This window comes from Eumetopias jubatus, unplaced genomic scaffold (genome assembly GCF_037043125.1).
Source record: "Eumetopias jubatus isolate StellerSeaLion01/CBP00866 unplaced genomic scaffold, mEumJub1_p1.0 scaffold_1, whole genome shotgun sequence".
Taxonomy (NCBI): domain Eukaryota; kingdom Metazoa; phylum Chordata; class Mammalia; order Carnivora; family Otariidae; genus Eumetopias; species Eumetopias jubatus.
This window is the reverse complement of record NW_028274807.1, coordinates 4297768-4320832: the sequence shown is the minus strand read 5'-3', so window position 1 is coordinate 4320832 and position 23065 is coordinate 4297768. Positions and strand designations below refer to the sequence as shown.

The 23065-nt window shown below is 52.5% G+C and overlaps 1 protein-coding gene across 1 annotated transcript in view; it reads right to left on the bottom strand.

Moving 5' to 3' along the window:
- C2CD2 (C2 calcium dependent domain containing 2) overlaps nt 1-23065 on the bottom strand; it is a 51513-nt gene that overhangs the window by 20970 nt on the left and 7478 nt on the right. Inside the window, exons 2-6 of the mRNA XM_028126542.1 lie at nt 21194-21292; nt 10234-10353; nt 6541-6645; nt 3150-3272; nt 946-1069 (exon numbers count right to left, since the gene is read on the bottom strand). Of these exons, the coding sequence (XP_027982343.1) occupies nt 946-1069; nt 3150-3272; nt 6541-6645; nt 10234-10353; nt 21194-21292 (571 nt within the window). The remainder of the gene's footprint in view (nt 1-945; nt 1070-3149; nt 3273-6540; nt 6646-10233; nt 10354-21193; nt 21293-23065) is intronic.

Sequence of the window (23065 nt, the reverse complement as noted above, 5' to 3'; positions counted from 1 at the left end):
TTCTGCTTCCAGGCAATGCCTGTCCCATGGCATAGAGCTGTGAATATACTGTGTAACCAGTAACCACTGGATCAGACACCGCACAGTGTTAGGTATTCCACGCACATTATCTTACTGATCTTCACGATCACCTTTGACGGGAGACACGGGCCCAGATGTGACCTGCCCACAGAGGCGAGGAACAGGGACCCCCGAGGACATCACCCACAGCTGGCTTTGCACAGAGTCTCGGCTGTTAAATGTGGACAGTCTGTGGTTTGGGGACCGGAATACACTCCCTGCACATAAGTAACCCTTAGCATCTTCAGACAATAAAGAATCCATTCCTGTTCTCAGCAAAATCGAATCGCAGTGGAAGGATGGGTTCCATTCCCAGGCTGCTGTGCATTTGGGGTCTGAGCAGCCATTCAGGACCACCTAAAAAGAAGGATCTGCTCTGCAACGCTTGTCCTCACTCAGATAACAGCCTCTCCTAGCACTGGAGGGTCCCCGATGGGCCCGAAGCCCCTCTGACACTCTGTAAACCGCCCACGTGGTGCCCCGTCTTCTAGGAAAGGAGAAGGTGCGCATTGCGTAGCAGTCAGGGATGCTCAACCTGTATTTACATGTTCAATAGTTAAAAAAAGGGCGGGTGCCTTCCAGACAAAAGAAAAGGGCAAGGTTACGATTGCATTCCTTTCTTCCCTCAGCCTCACTGCCTGCAAAATCGGGACGGCTGTTTAACAGTCTCACGTTACTATTCTGGTTTTCAGGGGCTCTGTGCTCAAAGGCAGGGATCACACTGCAGACCCAATTGGAGGGTGCCACGGGAAACCCAGAGGCCACTGAGAACCTGCAGGTCGCCCCTTGCTCTGCTGTGTGGCGGAACAGTCACTTCTATAGCTGGCAGGGCCCTCCCCCCCCCGCCCCGCACCCCCCGGAGCTTCCTGCAGCCCGGCCACCTGCCTGAAGCCCCAGGATCATTTAGCAGCGAGGCTCGGATGTTCTTCACCAATAATCTGAGTTCGTGAGCCCTTGGAGGTTTGGGAGGGCAGGATTCCTGAGGAGTAGATGAAGTGCGTTGTAGATTCTGCAAACAGAAAACCAAGAGCAGTGACCCGGGGAGAAGAAGAGGCAGCCACCCACCACCTGTCGTGGGGCAGGGTCTTGGGGACAATCCACACCGGGGGTCTGACCCAGCTCGGTAACAATTTTCCATTCTTATGGGAAGGGAGGGTCCCAATCCACCATAACCTCTTGCCCTGCCTGGGAGCCTTTTACATCCAAATAACCCAAGTGAAGCAGCAGTGCGCTCAGCCAGAGGGGCTCCCCGGAACCTGGAGTTGAGTGGAGCCCGGAAGCAGAGCTTGCCTTGGGTTTGCACCTGCCCCAGGCCAGGTGCTGACGAGAAAGTGGGATGCCTTCTCCAGGCTGCAGGTGCCCACTGCCCACCGGCACCAAGCGGGACACTGGCCTGACACACACATGGCGAGGGCCATCAGGCAGATCTGCCATCCGGGTGGGGAGTATCTAAGTGTCATCCAGGTGATGCACTTGAGCGGTGACAGAGGCAGGTGCTGCCAGGACCAGCGTCCATCGTCATGTCCGCAAATGGGCATCGAGGCGTTTCCAACAGAAAAGGCTCCTCTAACCCAGAGGACCTCACCTTAAACCGTTTCCCAAACTGGCTTCCTCCCTTCCCTCGCGGCTGTGAGTGCTCTTTAAAAGGGGACCAGGGGCACCTGGGCGGCTCAGTCAGTTAAGTGTCTGATTCTTGGTTTTGGCTCAGGTCATGATCTTGCATTTGTGGGATCGAGCCCCAGGTCTGGCTCTGCGCTCAGTGTGGGGTCTGCTCCACATTCTCTCCTCCTCCCTCCTGCCTGCCCACTCTCGCTCTCAAATAAATAAATAAAATCTTTAAAAGGGGGGGCGGTCCCTTAAGTACCAAGGACTGGGAATCCTGGACGGGCTTCTCAGAGACATCACGGGTCTCTACGCAAACAGAGCCTTCCAGGAAGGGACCCTGGGTGCTGATCTGACCTCAGATGTTTTCTGGGGGCAAGCTTACCAACCTCTCAAGGTCACCATTTAGAAAACACTACTGTGAACCGGGACCTTGCCAACTGTGAGCTGCAAGAAGTAATTGCAAAAGTCCTTAGGCTCCAAGTCCGTGAGCACAAGGGCCAGAGCGATCACATGTCTGGGATGGAGATGAAATATTTCCGTTGTCTCTGTGTGATGGTTAATTGTATGTGTCGATGTGACAGGGTCATGGGGTTGTTCAGGTATTTGTTCAAACGTTGTTCCGGGTGTTTCTGTGAGGCTATTTTTGCATGAGATGAACATTTAAATCAAAAGACCCAGTGAAAGAGATTGCCCTCCCTAATGTGGGTGGGCTTCACGCAATCAGTTGAAGGTCTGCTAGAACAAAGGCTGACCTCCCCTGAAAAAGAGGGGGTTCCTCAAGCCTGACGGGCTTCACACTGGGATATCAGTTTTTTCCTGCTTTTAGACTCGAATGGAGACACCAGCTCTCCGTGGCTCTCAAGCCTGCTGGCCTTAGGCCGGATCTATGGAACTCCACCGCCGGTGCTCCTGGGCCTCCAGCTTGCTGACTCACCCTGCAGATCCTGGGGTTCGTCAGCCTCTATAATCACGTGAGCCAATTCCTTATGATAGGTTTTGGTGTAAATGAACAAATATACATTTTGTATATAAATATATGATTGGCTCATGCAACTACAGAAGCTATTATATAATTGGATATTTTACATATATATAAAAAGCCCCCTTGCTTTGGGGGCACATTCTCACGGCTAATTGGGTTTCCCAGCTACCTCAGTCCTGGAAGGATGAGATCCGAGGCCACAGGCCCTGAGTGGACAGTGAAAAGTCGAGTTTCGGCTCCAGAAAGGCAGAGGGTCAGGGCTAATTAGGCCTGGACCACGTGGAGCCGCCCAGACACCTGTTCTCCCGTCCCACGGGGCTCTGGAACCCTGTGCCCTGAACTGGCCGCGCATCACGATCGACGTGCCGTGGTTGCCCAGCAAGCAGTCGGGCATTCTTACTCTACCACAGCGGGCAGAGGAACATCTGAAACGCACGCAGGTTCTCCAGGAGGGGGACCGGGATCCCTGATGGGTCATGAAGCGCCACCCTCTGCGGCTTACCTGAACGTCCCTCACGTCCACAGGCTTGGTGCTCAGAACGACTGACGGGGAGGCAGCACTAACCAGGCGCTTCAAGATATCCTTGAGGGTTTCAGACACGGCATCGGTCTCCGCCACCCGGTCCTGCCAAAAAAGAGGGGGAAGCCGCCAAATCACTTCCTGACTGTGCACCGTGCAACAGGGGGGCAGGTGCCAGGCGACCGCACTGCATCCCTGGAACCAAGCACGCGGGGGGCAGCCCGGGTTCCGGGACGTCTGATCTCCTCTGGGAGACAGGGTCCTCCTTACTGATCTCAGAAGTAATTCCTGCTCCTTATTTTTAAATGGTAACAATCAAGCCTGGTGCAGTATACAAACATGTTGCTTTTTCTGTGTAGACCCTCTTGGACAGATGTGTTTTTTCTTTCTCGCATGACATTGGGTATTTTTTTTTTTTTTTAATTAAAAAGCCTTCAAGTAAATGAAAGGGCCCAATAAGAAAGATAAGCCTGTGGAGGAACAAAGCTGGATGATTTGTATTATCAGGTGCCAGCTCCATAAAGCTATAATAATTACTCCCCAACAGAAAGGCATTCCTGTGTTCCAGAATGTTCACAGCACCACTATTCACAAAGCCCCAAACTGGAAACCACCTAAGTACCCGTCGATAGCTAAACAGATACATCAATTATGGTGCAGTCACAGGGAGGAACAGTCCACCCCCTGGTGTAGATGTCCTCGCTGCGGGGCTCCAGCATCCCCACCCTGCTCAGGAGACAGGCCATCTGCACGCAGGGATGCCCCCCAGGACCAGAGGCCTAGGAAAACCTCCCGCCTTGCAGAGGTTGGCCTGCGGAGGGCTGGCTGGCCTTGTCACAGCAAACTTAATCCCACTCTGCCCATTAGCGAACTACTTACTGTCTACTCTCTGCTAGAAACTCTAATAATTATCAAAACAGCTAACACTTCCCATCACTCTCAGGCTATGTCCGGCTCAAGTCTATGCACTTGTATGTATTAACTCATGTAATCTTCGCAAGCACCTTGAATAGCATTATCCCCATTTTGCCGACGAGGAAACCAGCACACGGAGACGTTAATTAACACGGGTGGGGTCACACGGTTCACGAGTGGCAGAGAGAGTCAAACCCAGGCGTTACGGCCCCAGGGTCTGTGCTTAAAACCACCACGCTGCTGTCTTTCTCTTCAATAGGTCCTTGATATCCCTAACTTTCTTTTTTTAACGGAGGTGAAATTCACGTCACATAAAATTAACCATTTTAAAGAAGACATTTCAGTGGCATTTGGCGTGTTCGGTGTTGTGCAGCGACCATCGAAAGGTTATCACTCACCCTATCTCTCACCCACCAGCAGTCACTCCCCGCCCCTCCCCACCCCCACCCCCCGCCCCTCCCCACCAGCGGCCCCCACCTGCCCCTGATCCGCCTGCCACCTGCATGATTTGCCTGTTGGGGAAGATCTCCCAGCAATGGGCTCCCACACACATGTTCCGTGTCGGGCTTCTCTCACTCGGCATAACCTTCCCAGGGTTCCTTCATGTTGGTAGCAAGTGTCACAGCCTCGCTGGTTTTTTTTTTTTACGGTTGAAAAATATTCCCTCATGTGGATGGACCTCATTTTGTTTACATACGCAAGTCTTTAACCCCCACGACTTCCTGTCCCTTTACAGAGGAGGAAATCAAGGGTGAAGATGAGTGTTGGGGTGCTCAGATGTCCGAGCTCCTCCCCAGTTGAGCAGCTGGCTCGGGCCACCCCCCTGCCTCCTGTAATATCACATCCACTGGAGGCCCCGGAGGCTCGGGTCCCGCGCCCACAGAACCGGCTCCCAGGGGCCTGGCTTAATGCTATACTTGGAGAGCCTCGCTTCTCATTCACATGGGGAGCACATGACGGTCAGAGAAGCCCACGGGACGCTGGGGGGCAAGATGCGAACATGCCACCCTCTGCGTAGGAACAGGGGAATAAGCTTGTTTTTGCAAAACGAAACCCGGGACAGATAAACACGAACTAATTAATGAACAAAGTTACAGTGTGCAGGGGTGGATGGGGTGGGAAGGACAGGGTGGAGAGGCTGGACGTCTGAGTAGAAGGCTTCTCACAATTTTGACTTTTGAACTGTGTGACTATTTTACATTTTCCAAAAAAAAAAACATACATGTAAATTTACAAAGATGGGGGACCAGACCTAAAAGTGAGTCCTAGCAGGAGACAGCGCACTCAACTGATATGAAGCTGCTCACCCAACCACACAGAGGAAGAATGAACTCAAGGAGTCCTGGACACGGGGGTCTGCCCCCCCTCGGCAGGGTGTTCTGACGCAAAGGCAGGTGCGAGTCAGCCACGGTGCTGGGACAGCAGACCACGGGAACGCTCTACGTGCACGGCCGGCCTGACCACAGCACAGGGTGGACCAGGAGATGCAAAGGTGGGAAGGAAAAGGAAACAGGACAGGAACCGGGCCTCCTGGGAAACAGTCCGAGCCCCTGGTGTGACCGAACAGCCAGGAAAAACGACAGTTCGGATGTGTGCCACTTAGGAGTGACAATTCAAGCTTATTCGTCTTAAAAACAACAAAAAACTGCATGGATTTATATCAAGGCATGAAAGGTAAAAACAGGTATGGACAAAGGCTTACAGTCACATACTTAGCTGTTGGGGATCTCTTCGCGGTTGAACAAGAGTCTGAAACAGAGCAAGACTGCGTACAACCATCATAAAAATCCCACCCCCGCAAAGGAATCGCTGATCAGCCGAGCCTCTGGCATACGTGATTTTGCATGATCTTTCCAGCCACTGAAAGTGACCCCAGTGTGACTTTATCCACCCACTCCCTGCTTCCAAATTCATTTCCTCCAACACCTCGGACCGTGGGAAGCAGAGAGATTGCCTTCCAATTTGAGAAGCACTTCTGCAGAAACTGGGGGGAGAGACGCCTGCCCCTGGGAGCCAGGCCACGGCCGCAACCTGAGCTGTCTGGGGAGTGCCACAGGGAAGGACAGAAGGTCTGACGAGCAAGCATGGCAGCCCGTCGAGGAACCCCGCGGCGACAGGACGTCAGTGGTCCTCAGCCTCGGCGGCACAAGAGCACTAGAAACAATTCCAGGCCCAAAGAAACCTGCGTGGGGGGTGGCAGGGGGCAGGCCCAGGGCTTTCTAAAGCTGCCGGGTGATGGCAGGTGCGGCTGGGTTGAGGGCCCAGCGTTACATCCAGCCCAGCCACGGTCCCTCCTGCCCCGTCAGGGTGGCCCCATGCTCCGGGAGGAGGGGGAGAAGCCTGCCCACATCGGAGGGGCGCTGGGCAGAGCCTCTATTCCCCAGATCAGGGGGTCATGATGTGCATGTGTTCTGACATCCGCCGATAGGGGGAAGATCGTAAAAACCCACAGACTGACCTCCACCACTGCTTTGGGCTGGACCGTAATGGCCGTCTCCGGAGCGCTGGTGAAGGACCACTTGATCTGGATGTCCTCTCTCTTCTCTGTCATGTGGAGCTCCAGCTATCAAAACACAAAGTTACCAGAGAGCTACATGCTCCAGCAAAACCTCCACACACGTCCGTGCGTGTGTCCGTGGGCATCTGTGTGGGTGTGCACGCGTGTGTGTTCACTTATTTCCCTAGGCGCCTGCCTGGCCGCCCCTTGCCTTTCGAAATGGGAAGGAAAACTCTGAACTCCCTGGGCCTCCCCTTCACCCCACCCCTCCCCGCCAGCACCCTCCTCGGCCTCAACCTACCAGAGGATTCTCAGCATTGGAGGCTGAAGGCCAGGTGTCATTAAAACTCTGCAGTCTCTTAGTGAGGAATTCTCTGTGCCTTGCATTCTCTTCTGGGAGTGATAGCAAGGCACGCAGGACGGGGAGGAACGGGGGGGAAGGGGGATGCTTAGCCCAACCCCACGCTGCCACACTCCCTGAGGCTGTGCCCACAGCACACGGTGTTCTCATGCTCTCTTGCCTGGGCCAACGCACGCCCTCCAACTGGACTCTGAGCTCTTGCAATAACCCGTCGGACCGGACCCATCCGTGGTGGCAGCATAATGCCCCCCACCAAAGGTGTCCACACCCAAGTTCTCGGAACCTGTGAATATGTGACCAGATACGGCAAAGGGGGCTTTGCAGGAGGGACCAGGCTAAGGACCGTGAACGGAGGGATGATGCTGGGTCATCCCAGGGAGCCCTCAGAGAGGGGAAAAAGAAAACAAGAGAGCAGGCCAGCGAGAGGTGCCTTGAAGATGGAGGGAAGGTGCCAGGAACTCAGGAACGAGGTGGCCTTAAGCTGCCCACGGCCCTCAGCTGACCACCGGCAGGAACACAGGCCCTCAGCCCTACAGTCGTAAGGAACCGAATCATGCCAACAGCCAATGAGCAAGGAAGCAGATGATCCCAGAGCTTCCAGACAGGAAGGTCGCCTGCCAACGTTAGCCCATGTTGGACATCAGACCTCCAGAATGGCAACATAATACATTTATGTTTTTTTTTTAAATTATTTATTTTTTAGAAAAGAGAGAGAGAGAGAGAGAGAGAGAGCGTGCACTGGGGGGGGGGGGGCGGTACAGAGAGAGAGAATCCAAGCAGACTCTGTGCTGACCACGGAGCCCGACACGGGGCTCGATCTCATGAGCTTGAGATCATGACCTGAGCCGAAACCAAGAATCAGACACTCAACCGACTGCACCATCCAGGTGCCCCTACATTTACATTTTAAGCTAAGTTTGCGGTGATTTGCTTCAGCAGGCACGGCAAACGAATACCCCTCCCTTCGTTTTTCAGCCAGAGACTCTTTCCAAAACACAGATCCCAGCTCTTTGCCTCTGTCCCTTCCCCCCCCTCAGCAAAGGAGGAAAGAAAGGGCAGCTTTGGACGGTACTACCCACCCTTCGGGAGCCTCGGCTCACGCCAGCATCGGAGTAAGGCAGGCGATGCCTTCCCTCGCCCCGTAATCCTGGGTGATGCCAGGAAAGGTGCACTTTGACTGTGTTGCTGCAAGTCCCCGAGTCTGCCCCCAGCCCAGGCAGGTCATGGGGCAGCGAGACCAAGGTGGGCCCCCTTGTGCTCCTTTCATCTGAAGGACAACAGAGCAGCAGTGTCTCCTGCTTGCAGCATGAATAACTGATCGATCTCCAGTAGCTCCCTCTGCTTTCAGAGGGAATCCACAGAGCGGTTTTCAATTGTGTTAAGAGATCCAAGATACAACTGTGTTACTTGTCTCTGAGCTGCATGAAATGGCACATAAACAGCATCTCGGAAACTCCATGTCCTTCGTGGAGGTTTATGGGTCTTGCTAGACTCACTCCTGAAACAGGTGTCCGGCGTCGGCTACACGTGTCCCAGGCTTCGGAGTTATTTTGCAATTACACTGTCCCAAGTGTTCGGGGGAGCAGGAGGGCATGAACATCCGACAAGTGCATGAAGTAACAACCCTCCTCAGCTCTCAGGAAGGGAGTGTTAGTGAGGGGGGCTGCGGGGGCTGGCTCGCAGAAAAAAAGCCGTTTAGGTAGCCAGAAAATCTTGTTTGCCCTGGCTCTTCAAAACCATGTCTATGTAAGAAAAGCACACGGAATATCCCCTTCCCTTGTGGTTGAGGGTGCTGTACGACTTAGGCTCATCCCCCAAATTAGCAGCCAAGCACGGGGACAGAGGAGGGGAAACATGGGGTTGAAGCCGCAGTGACCCCTAAAACAGACCCAGAAATTCACAACGTTCACGTGCTGGCTGAACAGAGCTTCTGTGGACCCAAGCTTCATGTGAGGGACACACTGTTATCTGATGGTTCAGCCATCCAGAAATTCCCCTAATAAGCCTATTATGATTATTATATATGTCTCTGTATAATTGCTATAGAGGTCATTATTAATATGATGTAATATATATACGAGCAAACCTCAGAGATACAGCAGATCTGCTTCTAGAACACCGCGATAAAGCAAGGCACGTTAAGTTTTTGGCTTCCCAGTGCATATAAAAGTTGTATGTAGGGGCGCCAGGGTGGCTCAGTCAATCGAGTGTCCGACTCTTGATCTGGGCCCAGGTCATGATCTCAGGGTCCTGGGATCGAGCCCCGCGTCGGGCTCCACGCTCAGCGGGGAGTCTGCTTCTCCCTCTCTGTCTGCTCCTCCCCCCAGTCTCACGCTTTCGCACTCTCTCTCTCTAAAAAGTACGTATTTTTGTAAAAGTTATACTGTAGTCTATTAAGTATACAAAAGCATTACATCTAAAAAAAAAAAAGGAAGAAAACCAAACATACTTTATTGCTGAAAAATGGTGACCATCATGTGAGCTTTCAGCGGGTCGTCCTCATTGAGCACAGGTCACCGTGACAAATGTAATAAGGGAAAAGCATGACAGATGACAGAATCACCCAAATGCGACACAGACGCACAGCGAGCGAAGGCTGCTGGAGGAATGTGCCGACAGGCGTGCTCTACGCTGGGCTGCCACGAAGCTGCCATGGGTGAAAAATGCAGCGTCGACAAAGGGCAATGAAGTGAGGTGTGTCTGTACAAATTTGCTATGACAACAGTCAGTGTATTATGAGAAAAATAATAGTAATACTCCCCTTTTAAATTTATACAAAACAGTAAGAGTTCTTTTAAAGTTGACTTTTCCCAAAAACTAAAAAGAGGAACGCCCAGTCCAGTGGCTACACGGGTGTCCCAGCTGCAGAGGACCGCTGGGGTCTGGTCCGGGGTCCCCGAACAGAACCACTGTCCTCACCGCGGGTGCCACTCACCATAACTCTGCTTGTCAGCAACACCCCTGATCTCTTGAAACGCCTTGAAAAATATCGTCTCTCCCAACAGTGGTAGCTGGGCAACCTCTGAATTCATGGTATACATCTGTACGTAGCCACAGATGCGTGTTTGTGTGGGTGTGGACACATGTGTGTATACGTGTATACAGCATGTGCATACACATGACACACACTTTATTTCCTACAGATACAATATAAGATAGAAGGCTACAGTTTGAACATTATGAAATAAATGATTAATAAAAGCCTGGGAAATCAGGGCCCCGCGATCACACCAGGCTTACCCTATAGGTTTGTGAGCATCTTCCCAAGACTCACTCGGTCTACCCAAACTCACCTGTAGGTGAAACGGGGAGAGCCGTGCGCCGTACATCTGGCGCCCCGTGTCTTCGGGGGATGCGGGCCCCGCGCGGACCAGGAACTGGATGGCCTCGCCCACCACGCGACAAGACACGACCTGCGGGAGGCATGAGATGGGACAGAAAGGGGGATTCGTTCCAGATAGCCCTTTAGTTCACTGAATAATCAGGACCTGAGAAGTTAGCAAGGACAAGACTTGAGAGTTCCAAACTTGATTAAGTACCCAGATTCACATCTTTTCTGTTATGGAATGGTTGGAAAACTGGAAACAACATTCCAAATCTTTTCTTCCAAATGCATTTCTCAAGAGCTAAACTCTGTTTTGCCCAAACCGAGTCGTTATATTCTTTCCAAATAAAAAGTTTTTCCTGGATACCGTGCTCTGTTTCTCCTCACCAGCTGAGTCCGCAGACACCTCCACGTTCATATGGAGTAAAAGCCATTAGCCATCTCCCCTCTCTAAAACTGAGCCTTAGAAAGAAAACAGGGGAGGGGCGCCTGGGTGCCTCCGTCGGTTAAGCGGCTGCCTTCGGCTCGGGTCATGGTCCCAGGGTCCTGGGATCGAGCCCCACGTCCGGCTCCCTGCTCCGCGGGGAGCCTGCTTCGCCCTCTCCCTCTGCCTGCCGCTCTGCCTACTTATGCTCTCTGTCTGTCAAATAAATAAATAAAATCTTAAAAAAAAACTTCTTAAAAACAGAAAGAAGGAAAACAAATGATAGATTTTATAAGCAAAAAACTTAAAAATATACTCGGAACACCCTAAATTGTTTCTATCTAGATAATTTTCAACCTACTGTGGCTTCCAAAGATTTGGGGATATTTCAAAGAACATATAAAGTATTAAACACTTAGGAAATTATACAGCCTTAACAAAAATAGCATTATAAAGTGAGTTCGCTTAAGGACCTATAAAACAAAGACAAGTAATTACACCAGGAACAAACCAGGCCACATTCCCGATAAAAATCACAAAGCATTTTAGAGAGAGAGGTTACCGAACAGAGAAATATCAAGTTTCCGCCACAGAACGCCTCTACAGGAGAGGATCTTCTAGAATGAGGGGTCACCCCTGCCCTCACAGGAGGCCGAGCAAGCCCCCAGGGGTGACAGGGATGATGAGGGGCCAGGGGCCAGGTGCGCACCTGCTGGGAGGGAGGGCGCTGTGGGGCGCGCCCGTGCCAGGCCAGAGCCAAGTCATCAGGAGGCGGAGCGTGAGGCAGGAGGGACCCCCACCTTCCCAAGGGAACACTGCCGGCTGTCACTTGGGAAGGAAAAGAAAATTCTTTAATTCTCTGGTGGATTTATCAGAATCTAAAATAAAATACCAAGTGGAAAGATTATCCAAATAGTTCCTTTATCCGGCCTGCTGTTTCCCCAAGTTCAGGCTAGGACATCAGGCTAGGACATCTGCCCCCTTCTTTCTCATCCCCAGCTAACTGCTTCCTCCCCACCCCCAACGGGTCCCGCATCCAGAGCCTCTCCACCCCCACCCCACCCCCCGCCGGCCCATCCGCCCCTCCCGAGGAGACCTGACCCAGACACTGCGACACCCCCAGCATCCACCCCCAGCGTCTGTCCCCAGCGTCCACCGTCGAAGGGTCGACGGCACAGAATGAGAAAGGAAAGTGTCACTTGCTCTCCGTCCTGGCAGACACCACCCCACACTGGTCTCCCCCGTCCCAGCAAGGTCTCGCGAAGGAACTCGAGCTACGTGCCTGAGTTTACATACCTTCATCATCTTATTGCCTCTCCCAAGTTCACAAAAGGTTGGAACAAAAAAATGTTTGTATAAGAAATGTCGTCTATTCATTTTAAAAATAAATGCTCTATAAACAATCCTTTTTGGAGGAACATATTTTCATGCCAGATGAGCTACAAACACAAATGACAAGAAGGACATTCGCTGTCCTCGTCTTGACTGCCCGGGGCCTCACAGCACTCTGGGTAAGACACCAGAGGATGACCGCTTGACTCCCATTAGGTCTCTGGAAACTTCTCTACTAAGCTAACTAGAATTTTAGCATAAAATCCCACGGCTTCATCAGTGCTCTTGAGCAAGAAGGAGTGGGTTCTCCTTTGCATCCAGTTCTAGACAAAGCTTCTCCGCTACCCCATCCCTGGATATGTAGGTGGCCTAAGCACGTGAATAAGAGCAAATAAATAAACAAGCGGATTTAGACTTAAAAGACTTTAAAACTTCTAGAATGCAAAGACTCTGATGGCCACAGTTCCTGTTCGAGTCACATCAAGAGAGTAAGTACAAGGTACTAAAGACAGAGCATCTGTGGGTCCCAATGTCCTCTCACCGAGACCCGCTGGAGGGTCTTTCCGGCCCTAGGAGTCCTGATCCCCCACATAAAACCCGTCACGCAGACAAAGCCCTCCTTGGTCTCCCTGCAGTGCTCAGCAGGAGGGGGCCGAACTAAAACGGCTATCCGAGGCTGCCCCAACGTCACAGCTTGGCCCAACGAAATGCCGCTAGCGCTGTGGCCATGAGCCCAGCCGAGGGACAATGATGGGACCAATCCTCGTCCCGGCCGGCCGCTGCCCCTGCCATCCTGGGAGTAATAATGCTTCATTTGTCAAATGGACAAGAACAAAATGGAAAGGCTTTAAAAATAAGTAATCTTCTTTTAGTTGCATTAAGGTGTTATCCACAAGGGGGATTAAATTCTCTCAACCCCGGTGAACGGGGGCAAGCCTTCACCACCACACAGGGGACCCTGCTTGGAGCAGCATTAGGTGGGGGCCCTGATGTTCAGCAGACCCTTCCAGCCAGTCGGCCTCCCCAAGGGGCCAGAATGTCCAGGGCTGACCTCTGCCTAAATCTGATGAACAACCCTGCTCTTGACCCAGTCTCCCCTGACCCACACACACCTGTGTTTATGAGGGTCCCTCCTGAGGTTTTCAGGTTAGCTCCTCAGAGCATCCCGATCACACAAAGCTGTATAAATAGGGCTATGCAATCCTCATCGCTCGGCCTTCCCGCTGAGGGACTCTGATACTGATACTGGATTTTTAACGTTAAGTAGAAATAATATCTAATATCTGCAGTGGGACTGAGTACTTCTCCGATAACAGACGTGAAACTCTGGCCCCAGAACAGGACTCCATGAAGCCAACATCTAGGAACATAAGGGGCTCCTGTAAAAACAGCCAGCCATGAGCCCACCTGCTTTATGCTTGAGTTATCTTTTTCCAAAGCAAGTAGACAACTCCTCGGTTACATAAACCATTTCAAAATCGCACCAACAGAAAGCTGAACTGTGTATTCCAGATAAGCCCCCCTCCTCTCTATAGAAGAGAGCGTTTATGGAGGATGGACTTTGTGGACTGAGGGTCCCCAAGGTGGAGACCTGGTTCACTCCTGCAGATCAAGGGGGAAGGCCAGGAGCAAAGCGTCATGGGAATGCGAAGACAAGCACACGTCACCGTCACCATAACCTGCGCAGACAGAACAGGGTGGGGGCCATTGTTCACTTTTCTGTGCTCTCTCCAGCTTCAAGACAGAAGCTCAAACAGTCACATATTTAGGCAAATAGGTCTTATCTTGAAACTGTATTCCTTTGTTTAAGACTTGGGGCCAAAGAACACCAGGCCCAGGTAGTCCTGAGTTTTGCTAACGCTTGCCAGAGAAAGGCCTGTAATGTTTTCAAATCTCACTTCACTCCTTCCATGTTCCTTTTCAAGTAAGCTTCTTGTACGACTGACTCAGCTCCTTCTTCTCTTGGAACACTCTAGAGACCTGGAAATAATTTAATTACTCCTGTCCCCAAAAGAACTAGGAACACAGCCACAAAAACGCATCTAAAGGGTTGATGTCACTGAATCTTTCTCCCTATAATCATGCTATATAACATCCTGAGGAAAGAACTCCAAAACGAAAGGGAAGGTAAAGGCCCTTCACTAATCATCCAGAGCTCCCAATGCGGCTGTCCAGACTCACCCTTGTAAATGTTCTTGAAGACAGCACAAAGCTGATTTATAAACCATTTCTACTCTGGAATAAGGACTCTACTTTTTTTTTTTAAAGACTTTATTTATTTGTTTGTTTGTTTGTTTAGAGAGTGTGAGCAGGGGGAAGGGCAGAGGGAGAGAGAGAAAGAATCTCAAGCAGACTCCATGATGACCACGGAGCCCGATGTAGGGCTCAATCTCATGACCCTGAGATCATGACCTGAGCCAAAATCAAGAGTCAGAAGCTTAACCGAATGAGCCACCCAGGCGCCCTGAGACTCAGTTTAAAAGATAAAATGCATTACGGCTAGATATGATCAGAACATCTATGAAGCTAATCCTGTTTGCCCAGGGAAAGATGAAAAATACTGGAAACAAGATGGCGGCCCAACCCAAGGAATGCTGGGTCGATGCTCTAGTTTATGGTACTGAGGGGTGTGCCGTAAACTACACAGGCTCTGACATCTCACCCTGGCAACACCCCAACCCTCCTCTTGTTGGGACACTTTAAAATGAACAGGCTTTCCGGTAGTATTGCACTCCCAAGAGGTATGGTTACTAGGGAATGTGGTTTACTGTGGGCATTCCTTGGCTCAAAAGTCTGTTTGTGAACATGCCATTCTCTTTCATCAACCCTGTGTATGAAAAGACACATACAAGACTTTAAAATGAAGGCAGCAGGGCGCCTGGGCGGCTCAGTCGTTAAGCGTCTGCCTTCGGCTCAGGTCATGGTCCCAGGGTCCTGGGATCGAGCCCCGCATCGGGCTCCCTGCTCCGTGGGAAGCCTGCTTCTCCCTCTCCCGCTCCCCCTGCTTGTGTTCCCTCTCTCGCTGTGTCTCTTTCTGTCAAATAAATAAATAAAATCTTAAAAAATTAAAATAAAATAAAATAAAATAAAATGAAGGCAGGAGGGAATTGTGTCTTTCCCAGGCTGGCTGTTTGTGCTCCCTGCAGGGGGCCAGGTCACTCTGTCCCACCTGCCCCGAACGCTACTGCTTGATAGTCCAACACACACAACTCCAGATTGTCTGTGGGTCCTTTACCCTGTCTTCTCAAGGCAAAGTCAGGCTGCAGCTCAGGATTGACTCAGCCCAGAATTCAGTACAGTAACCCAAACAGGTGGAACTCCAGGGAGGCATGGCTCCCGTCCCAGTCTGGTATCCACCCTGGGTCTCAGAGGGCGGGGCCTCCAATGAGGTATCTCCGTAGCTGCCTTTGGAAAGACCCCGGTACAAAACAATTTCACAACCTGTTAGCATTTTAGCATAAATACCAGGCTAATGGGATACCTCGAATTTCAAGTCATGCAAAGCAAAAAAAAAAAAAAAAAAAAATCAACCATGCTTCCCATTTGCAGCTAGAGAGACAAATACGGACAATCTGGAATCAGGCCACCCTGGCAAACCACGGGGGCCCACTGAGGTCTAGAGAGAGCGCGGGAGACCCTGGCCGCTCTCAGAGTCTATTTCAGTTCGCAAACATGTCCCAGCCTTAGTCAGTCACACACAGAACACGACACACACCCAGTGCGGGCTGTGGGGTTCCCCGACGTACAGCGCGGGCGGAACAAGATTCTGGGGGAGATTCCACGCAGTTGTCCAAGTTCTGTTTGTTGCTGCGGGTTTACAGAAGCAAAGGTGGGTTAGGGCCTCGTGCTCGTCCGTCTCTTCCGCCGTCGGGTGGGGGCGGGACCACGGGGGACAGACGGACACAGACACGAGGAAGAGTCACAGCACTGACGATGGTGTGCCAGGGTCAGCTTGTCTCTGCAGGCTGACTGCCTTCGACTCTGGCCCCTACTACTTAGTAGCTCTTGGCCAAGTGACTTAGCCTCTCTTCGCCTCAGTTTCTCCCTTGGTACAATGGGCATGATTCTTGTATGGTGAACACTGATGAGAAGAAACAGAACCCGTAGCTGCTCACACCTGATAGCATCAGGAGCCGAGGCCCGGGCTGGCCGTCGTTCTCCACACCACCCCGTCAGGGAGGGATGCACCCTTCGCAGACACCCAACCACCAGCTCAGAGGGAGAAAGAAGTGCCCAAACATGCTCAGATCCAGCCAAGTGTCTCCCTGGCTTCTGAGCTGGGCCTTTCTCTGTGCTGGGTGGGTTATTACGTCTATTCAGAACTATAACCTACAGATGATCATTATACCATCAGAAGCCTCCATTTATTTACGAATGGCACTGCAGACGGGGATAATTACTGCCTTTCACCGGACACCTGGCCTCACACCAGAGAAAGAAAGCCAACATCACTCCCAGTCTCCAAAGATGGCTTCCAGAGCCAAGCGGGACCCTTGTTTTCACCGGCAAGCTTTCTGAATAAACGCTGTGTCCAAAGAGACACACCATGCTCCCTAAAGGAAATGCATGGCTTTCTCGGTGGGTGCCTGTCCCAGCACCACCCCCAAGCCCTGATTCAGACTGGATGAGTCTCCACGGGGCCCTTGTAGACCTCTCGCCTCCACGGAACCGAAGGTGGAATTTCTGAATCCACGGACGTGCCGTGGAAGGGCTACTGAGACCTGCTGCAGAGCAAAGAGCTGACTCTTGGGCCACTTGCAATGTAGAAAGGAAGATTTGTCTTTTCTGGGTCAAACATTCTGGAGCAAACCTCTCCCAGGACATGCGGAAAGAGAACGTAGGTAGAAACTCGTTGCTCTTGTGTAAGAGGGTAATTACAGTCCGGGAGAAATAAATCTATTCAGAGCATGTTGAGACTGGAAGGGAAGGCAGAGGAGCCCCTGGAGAGAAGTTTAAAGGTGATGGCTTCGGTGCAGAGTGCCCCCACCGGGAATGTGCGGGGCCTGCCTCCCGCCTCCGCCAGCCGTGCCCGCATACAGTGAGCCCAAGTGACAGGAATGCTTCCGGTCACCACCCAAGAAGCTGCCCCGCCAGGCAAGCAGAGGCTCCCTGTAGGAAAACCCACAGCCCACACCACCTGCAGGGCTGCTGCTTGGGATAAATATCTGGCCTTTGTCCCCAGGTCCTGGCTCACGGCTCCTAACACCATTGGATCTCCCAAAGGACAGGAGTGTTTTCTGTGTGCTAAGGAGATGACTGGTGGTTGGGGGCTGGTTGCCCCCAACACCAGCCATGATCAGGGGGTTGAACTCTCAGCCCCACCCCCTGGGGAGAGGACGGGAGAGGAGAGAGAGGCCGAAGATTGAGTTCAGTCGCCAAAGGCCAGTGATGTACTCATTCATGCCTGAGTAATGAAACCTCAGTAAAAACCCCTAAACGATGGAGTTTGGGGAGCTTCTGGGTTGGTCTACATGAGGAGGTGCTGGGAGGGTGGCATGCCCGGAGTCGGCCTGAAGCTCGGGGCCCCTCCCACCACACCTTGCCCTACGCATCTCTGCCATCTGGCTGTTCTTGAGTTGTCTCCTGTATCATGAACTAGTAATAGGAAGTGAACTGTTTTCCTGAATTCCAGGAGTTGTTCTAGCAAATTATCAAACCTGAGGAGAGGCGGGAAGCCCCTGACTTTACGGCCGGTGGGTCTGAAGTCCAGGTGGCCCAGCCTTGGGGTCGGCATCCGAAGGGGGCAGTCGTGTGGGGCCTGTGCCGACTCTAGGGGGTCAGGGTAAGAACCGAACGGAGTTACTGAAACCCAGTGGGTGTGCAGCGAGTTGGTTATCGCATGCCCACACCACTGGTGTCAGAGTGCTCCAAGTCCACGGTGCTCCCACTGAGCCAAGGCCGGGCAGGCCGTGAGTCCGGCCCCCATCACGGGCTCTGCAAGGCACCTCACACTGCTCCAAGCTACGCAAGACCCCCTCTCTGTGTAGGACGTGGGGTTGGGGGACTTGCTGATGAACCAGATATTTGCCAAGGCGATTACTTTGGCACACGGGGGTCTTCAGGGGTGGCAGGAGAAAGTCAAGTGCAGGGTACCTGGAGAGCAGGGCAGGCCCGGTTCTACTCCCTGGCGGCCCGTGGCGAGACTCAAGACCAAACAAGAGTCAGGAAGGCGTGCACAAAGGGAGATCAGGGTCCCCATTCCCATCTAGGTGACCAGAGACGTGACTATGTACTCAAGCCCCACGGTCCAGGCCGGACTTGTCCCGGTCATTAGCTCAAGTGCCATCCACACGTCCCTTGTCAGGGCTGAGTCAGGGAGATGAGAAAGACACAGGCTGATCGTACGGAGCGAGCTGAGGGAGGGAGGGTGATGTCCTTGAAACCACGCTTCGGTAGTTCTTTAAACCTTTGTTTGTGGGCCCCAAGTGACGTTATAGACTTCCCTCCTCAAGAACTCTGCAGAGCACAGGAAAAACATGACAGAGCGGACAGAGGGTTCAATATGTCTGAAACCGAGGTGGGGGGTGGATCCTAAAAGAAGCAGAACCTGGTTGCTGGAAGCGTCCTGTACGATGCAGTGGTTCGAGAACATGAGGTCCTGGAGCAACAGTAGAGAGAGGCCGTGGTACGTGCCCGTCTTCCTCTGACGTACAGAATCCCCCTCCGGACACAAGGCAGGAGAAACTCCGATTAACCTGGCTTGATCCCTTCACAAAACGGCGCCTTTAAGCGTGCTGTGGTCAGCCAAGAAGCCCGACCGCGAGTGGGGAAGGCGGTGTGCAGGACCCACGAACTTGGGGGTGTCCTACACCCAACTTCCCAGGAGCCAGGAGGATCCCAATAGGGGGCCCCCCGCCGTGGGTGTGCGCAGGCCACGGGCTGGTAAGCGACCGTGGCCCTCGGTACCCCCCCAGGACCCACTCTCCCACACCGCCTGGGGGGGGGGCCGGGGGCCTGACACCAACGGGCCGCCAGCTCACCCCAGGATAGCACTACCTGCAGCCATGACAAGGCAATGACAAGCTCCCACTTCTCACTCGGCCAAGAAAACCTAAGAGTCAAGAACTATGCAGAAACTCAAAACGAAACAAGCCCCCGTGCGCTGTGCCATTTGTCTGCGGGACGTAAGAAGCTTCCGAGAATACGCTGTGGGCAGTGGTCCCTTCCTGGGGGCGCAGAGGAAGGAGGCTCCGTGCAGGGGGCCAGGTGATGGACGGCTGTGTTGTTTTTAACTTTTTAATGCGCATGCACCATTTCTGTAATTGTCTTCAAATAAACACGATTTCACCCTCCCCTTTCTGAAGCTGCTTTTCTGGCACTAAATATCAAGGCCTTTAAAAACGGACGATTGCTATGTCCACCCCTCCCCTCCCCCCTCTACACCTCTGGGCCCGCCCTGAACGCTCCGTGCCTCCGAAACTGGGGCAGTGTCAGAAAACACCAACAGCAAGTGCCCACCACAAAGGGATTCGGTCCCGATCGGTCAATAATAGAGGGCGCTCGCCGCACCCAGAGGCACTTCCCATGCGGGGGAAGTCAACTGCCCTCAGCCCCCCAGTATCATAAAAGCACTGGGCCACCTGCGGGCCCAGCCTCGTCCAGCCCTAACGGGCCATGCGGGTCTCGGCATCCTGCATTATTGCAGCCAATTTCCTGTCGTACCCCAATACCTCCCAGAGACTTCCCCACACTCGTTACAGGGATAATACAGCGTGTGATTCCAGGTTTGGCAAGGGAGTGGGGAAGGAGAGCCCTCCTAGGGGTCCCGCGGGCGGGGAGCACCACTATGGTGACCAGTTCTGGAATAGCTGGTCACTCTGCAGTGGGCATACCTACAGTCTAGCAGCCCCGCGTTGCCCCCCCCCCCGCGTCCCCCCCATCTACTTCCCTGCTCACGCCTGAGGCGGCAGGGACAGGAAGCATGCAGGTTCACCGCAGCCTTGCTACCCTGCTGCGAAAGAGAGAGCAACTCCATTGTCTATGGGTAGAAGATGACCAAGAAGCCTTGGTCCTTCCAGAGCCCTGACCTGTAGGTAAAGCAAAGGAACCAGGGCTGCAAACGCTATGCTAGCGAGGACAGGGAGCAGAATCTGAGGGGTGAGGTTCTGGGGCTGGAGTGCTCGCCTTCTCCAGTGGGGTCACGCCGGTGTCCCCCCTCCCCAACCACGTCTGCTAAACAGCACATGTGGGACCCGACAGTAAAATACAGACACATACAAGGGCAAGCCTTGTATTTCAGAGGAAGTTTCTTAGGAATTTTTACAGATACTTTTCATTTAAAAAAAAATCTTTTAAATTATTTACGGTACTTGATCAGACTGATAAGTAACTTCAGCCTGTGAACAACCACGGACTGTAAAATGAGCTCAACAAAGTGTCGAGTTGGCTCAAATCCAGATGTCATATATACATACACACACACAAACATATGCATTTTAATGAGATGATTCACATATCATTTAATTTGCCCATTTAAACTGTATAATTCAAGGGTTTTTAAAGAATTATAATTATTTATTTATTTATTTGAGATAGAGCAGAGGGAGGGGCAGAGGGAGAGAGAGAATCCCAAGCAGACTCCCTGCTGAGCATGGAGCCTGACTCGGAGCTCAATCCCACGACCCTGAGATTGTCACCTGAGCCGAAATCAAGAGTCAGACTCTTAACGGACTGAGCCACCCAGGTGCCCCAATTCAATGGTTTTTAACCTATTCCACAGAGTTGTACGACCATCACCACCACCACTTTCAGAACCTTATCATCACCCCACAAAGACACCCTGCACCCATGGGCAGTCACTCTGCATCCCCCCGCCCAGTGATGTAGCCACCCTGGATAGGCCACGTAAACGAAGCCACTCAAGATGTGCCTTCTGTGACTGGCCTCTTGCGCTTAGTGAGATGTCTTCAAGGCCCATGCATGTGGCACGTGCCAGAATCTCCTTCTTTTTCAAGGCAAAATACTGGTCCATTGTGTGGATCTACCAGGTTTTATTTATCCATCCATCCGTTGATAGACCACACTTAAATTTTTTTTTTTTTTTTCGTTTTTAAGGTGTCCACATTTTCAGTAATCCTAAAACAGAATAACCTCCCCCGCCCCACAACCTGAGCTTTGAATTCGTTCTCTCGGTCGGGAAAGGCCCGTGGCAGGTGACCGCGCCCCAGCTCACCTTCTCCTGGGCGGACCTGGCCACGCTCGAGACTTGCTGCACGGTCAGCTTGAGGGGCTGCTGCAGCGGGTCCTCCTCGAAGGAAAGGAGCAGCGGGCCCTGGAACAGAAGGAGAGGCATGGTGAGGGCACGTCAGCACGGGGCAGCCCCCCGTCATGATTATATACTGGGGAGCAAGCTCTGCAAACCTGGGAACATGACCCCTTTCAGATAAAGCTGTGATTCCAGCAGCAGCGTGGGTCAAATATCACTCACAATATAATGCGCTCGGGGCTGGGTTCGGCTACCAGAGAGGGACAGGAAGCAAGGAACACAACAAAACCAGACATGTGACAATAAAGATGGCAAAGGGGGTTCTGAACGCTTGAGTTTACAAGGGACAGGGTGCTGGGTGTGGCACTGCGGGTCCAGCTCACTATCTGGCCAAGCACAGGAGGGCCAAGGGCTCTGTCCTCTGCTTCTTTTGCCAGAAGAAAGCAGCTCTCTCTGGTTTCAGAGAATCACCTCTCCCTGCTCCATGTGGTGCACCCCCTTCCTCTCCCCCCAACCAGTGGTAAGTGGGCAGGAACCCCCAGGGGCCAGCCACCTCTCCCTGGAATTTGAGATTCCTTGGCTAAAAACGAACCAGCCAGCTGGCTGTGCCCAAGAAGCAGATTCCTGAGCCCCTGCTTCACAGACCTTTGGGGCTGCCGGGCTCCTGCCGCCCAAGGTCTCCTGGGTCCACTCTGCCTTGGGCTCTGTACACCCTACCACACCCTGTGAGTGAACCCCTCCATTGCGTGTCAGCCCATGTCCATTTTGGGTCTTGCAACTAAAGATCTCCAAAGGAGAGATGTGCAATTACACTAACAGGACCACAAGGCAAGATTCATGTTTTATAAAAGAAGAAATCAGGGCTGGGATAGTCAACAAAGTCTTGGCCTTTTTAAAAATAAGTTCTCGGGGCGTCTGGGTGGCTCAGTCATTAAGTGTCTGCCTTCAGCTCAGGTCATGATCTTTGATCATGACCTGATCAAGCCCTACATCAGGCTCCCTGCTCCGCAAGAAGCCTGCTTCTCCCTCTCCCACTCCCCCTGCTTGTGTTCCCTCTCTCGCTGTGTCTCTCTCTGTCAAATAAATAAATAAAATCTTTTTTAAAAATAAATAAATAAAAATAAGTCCTCGTGGGAGGCTGAAGGCTTACACCGCCATCACGACCCTGGAGTGAAACCCTTCCTGATGCACTCTAAGAAGTGCCTCACTGTCTCGTAAGTTCTGATCGGGTGGTAAAAAAACATATTATTCAACCTCCCAACTTCACACCCTCTGTCATCATGTCAGACATTCTCCACGTGGCCAGCCATTCGCAACTACAAGCCACGATCGAGGGCAGGAGAATTAAATGGTACAAGATGGCACCAAAGTTCCTCTGACAAGCAGGGCGCAAATGAGCAAGCCGTGAAGTTATCCTGGGGCTATTTCTTAAGAATTCCCGATGACCAAGAGTGAATCTAAAAGACCCAGAACGTTCCCACTTACAGGCGTCCGACCGCGCCCTGCTTTAGCGACATCTATCTCATCCCCTAAAATCATCAGGGGAGAGTTAAATCTACTTCTCAAGAGTGATGAAGTCACCGTTCGGGCTGCTCCGCAGACGTTCTCCGTGGCTGGAGCTTGTTTGGGTGTGAGCTGCGGGCCAGGGGCGGGGAGGGAATGGGCGGGCAGGGAATGGGCAGGCAGGGGTGGGCACAGCTCCCCGCGCGGCCCGGTGAAGCAGCTGCAGCTACAGGGGACCTCAAGCACCCTGGGGACCCCGGTGTCGGTGGATGCGCTCTCTACTCTCCTCCCTCTGACACCTTCTAGATTAAAACCCGGAAAAGATTCTGCTGGGGA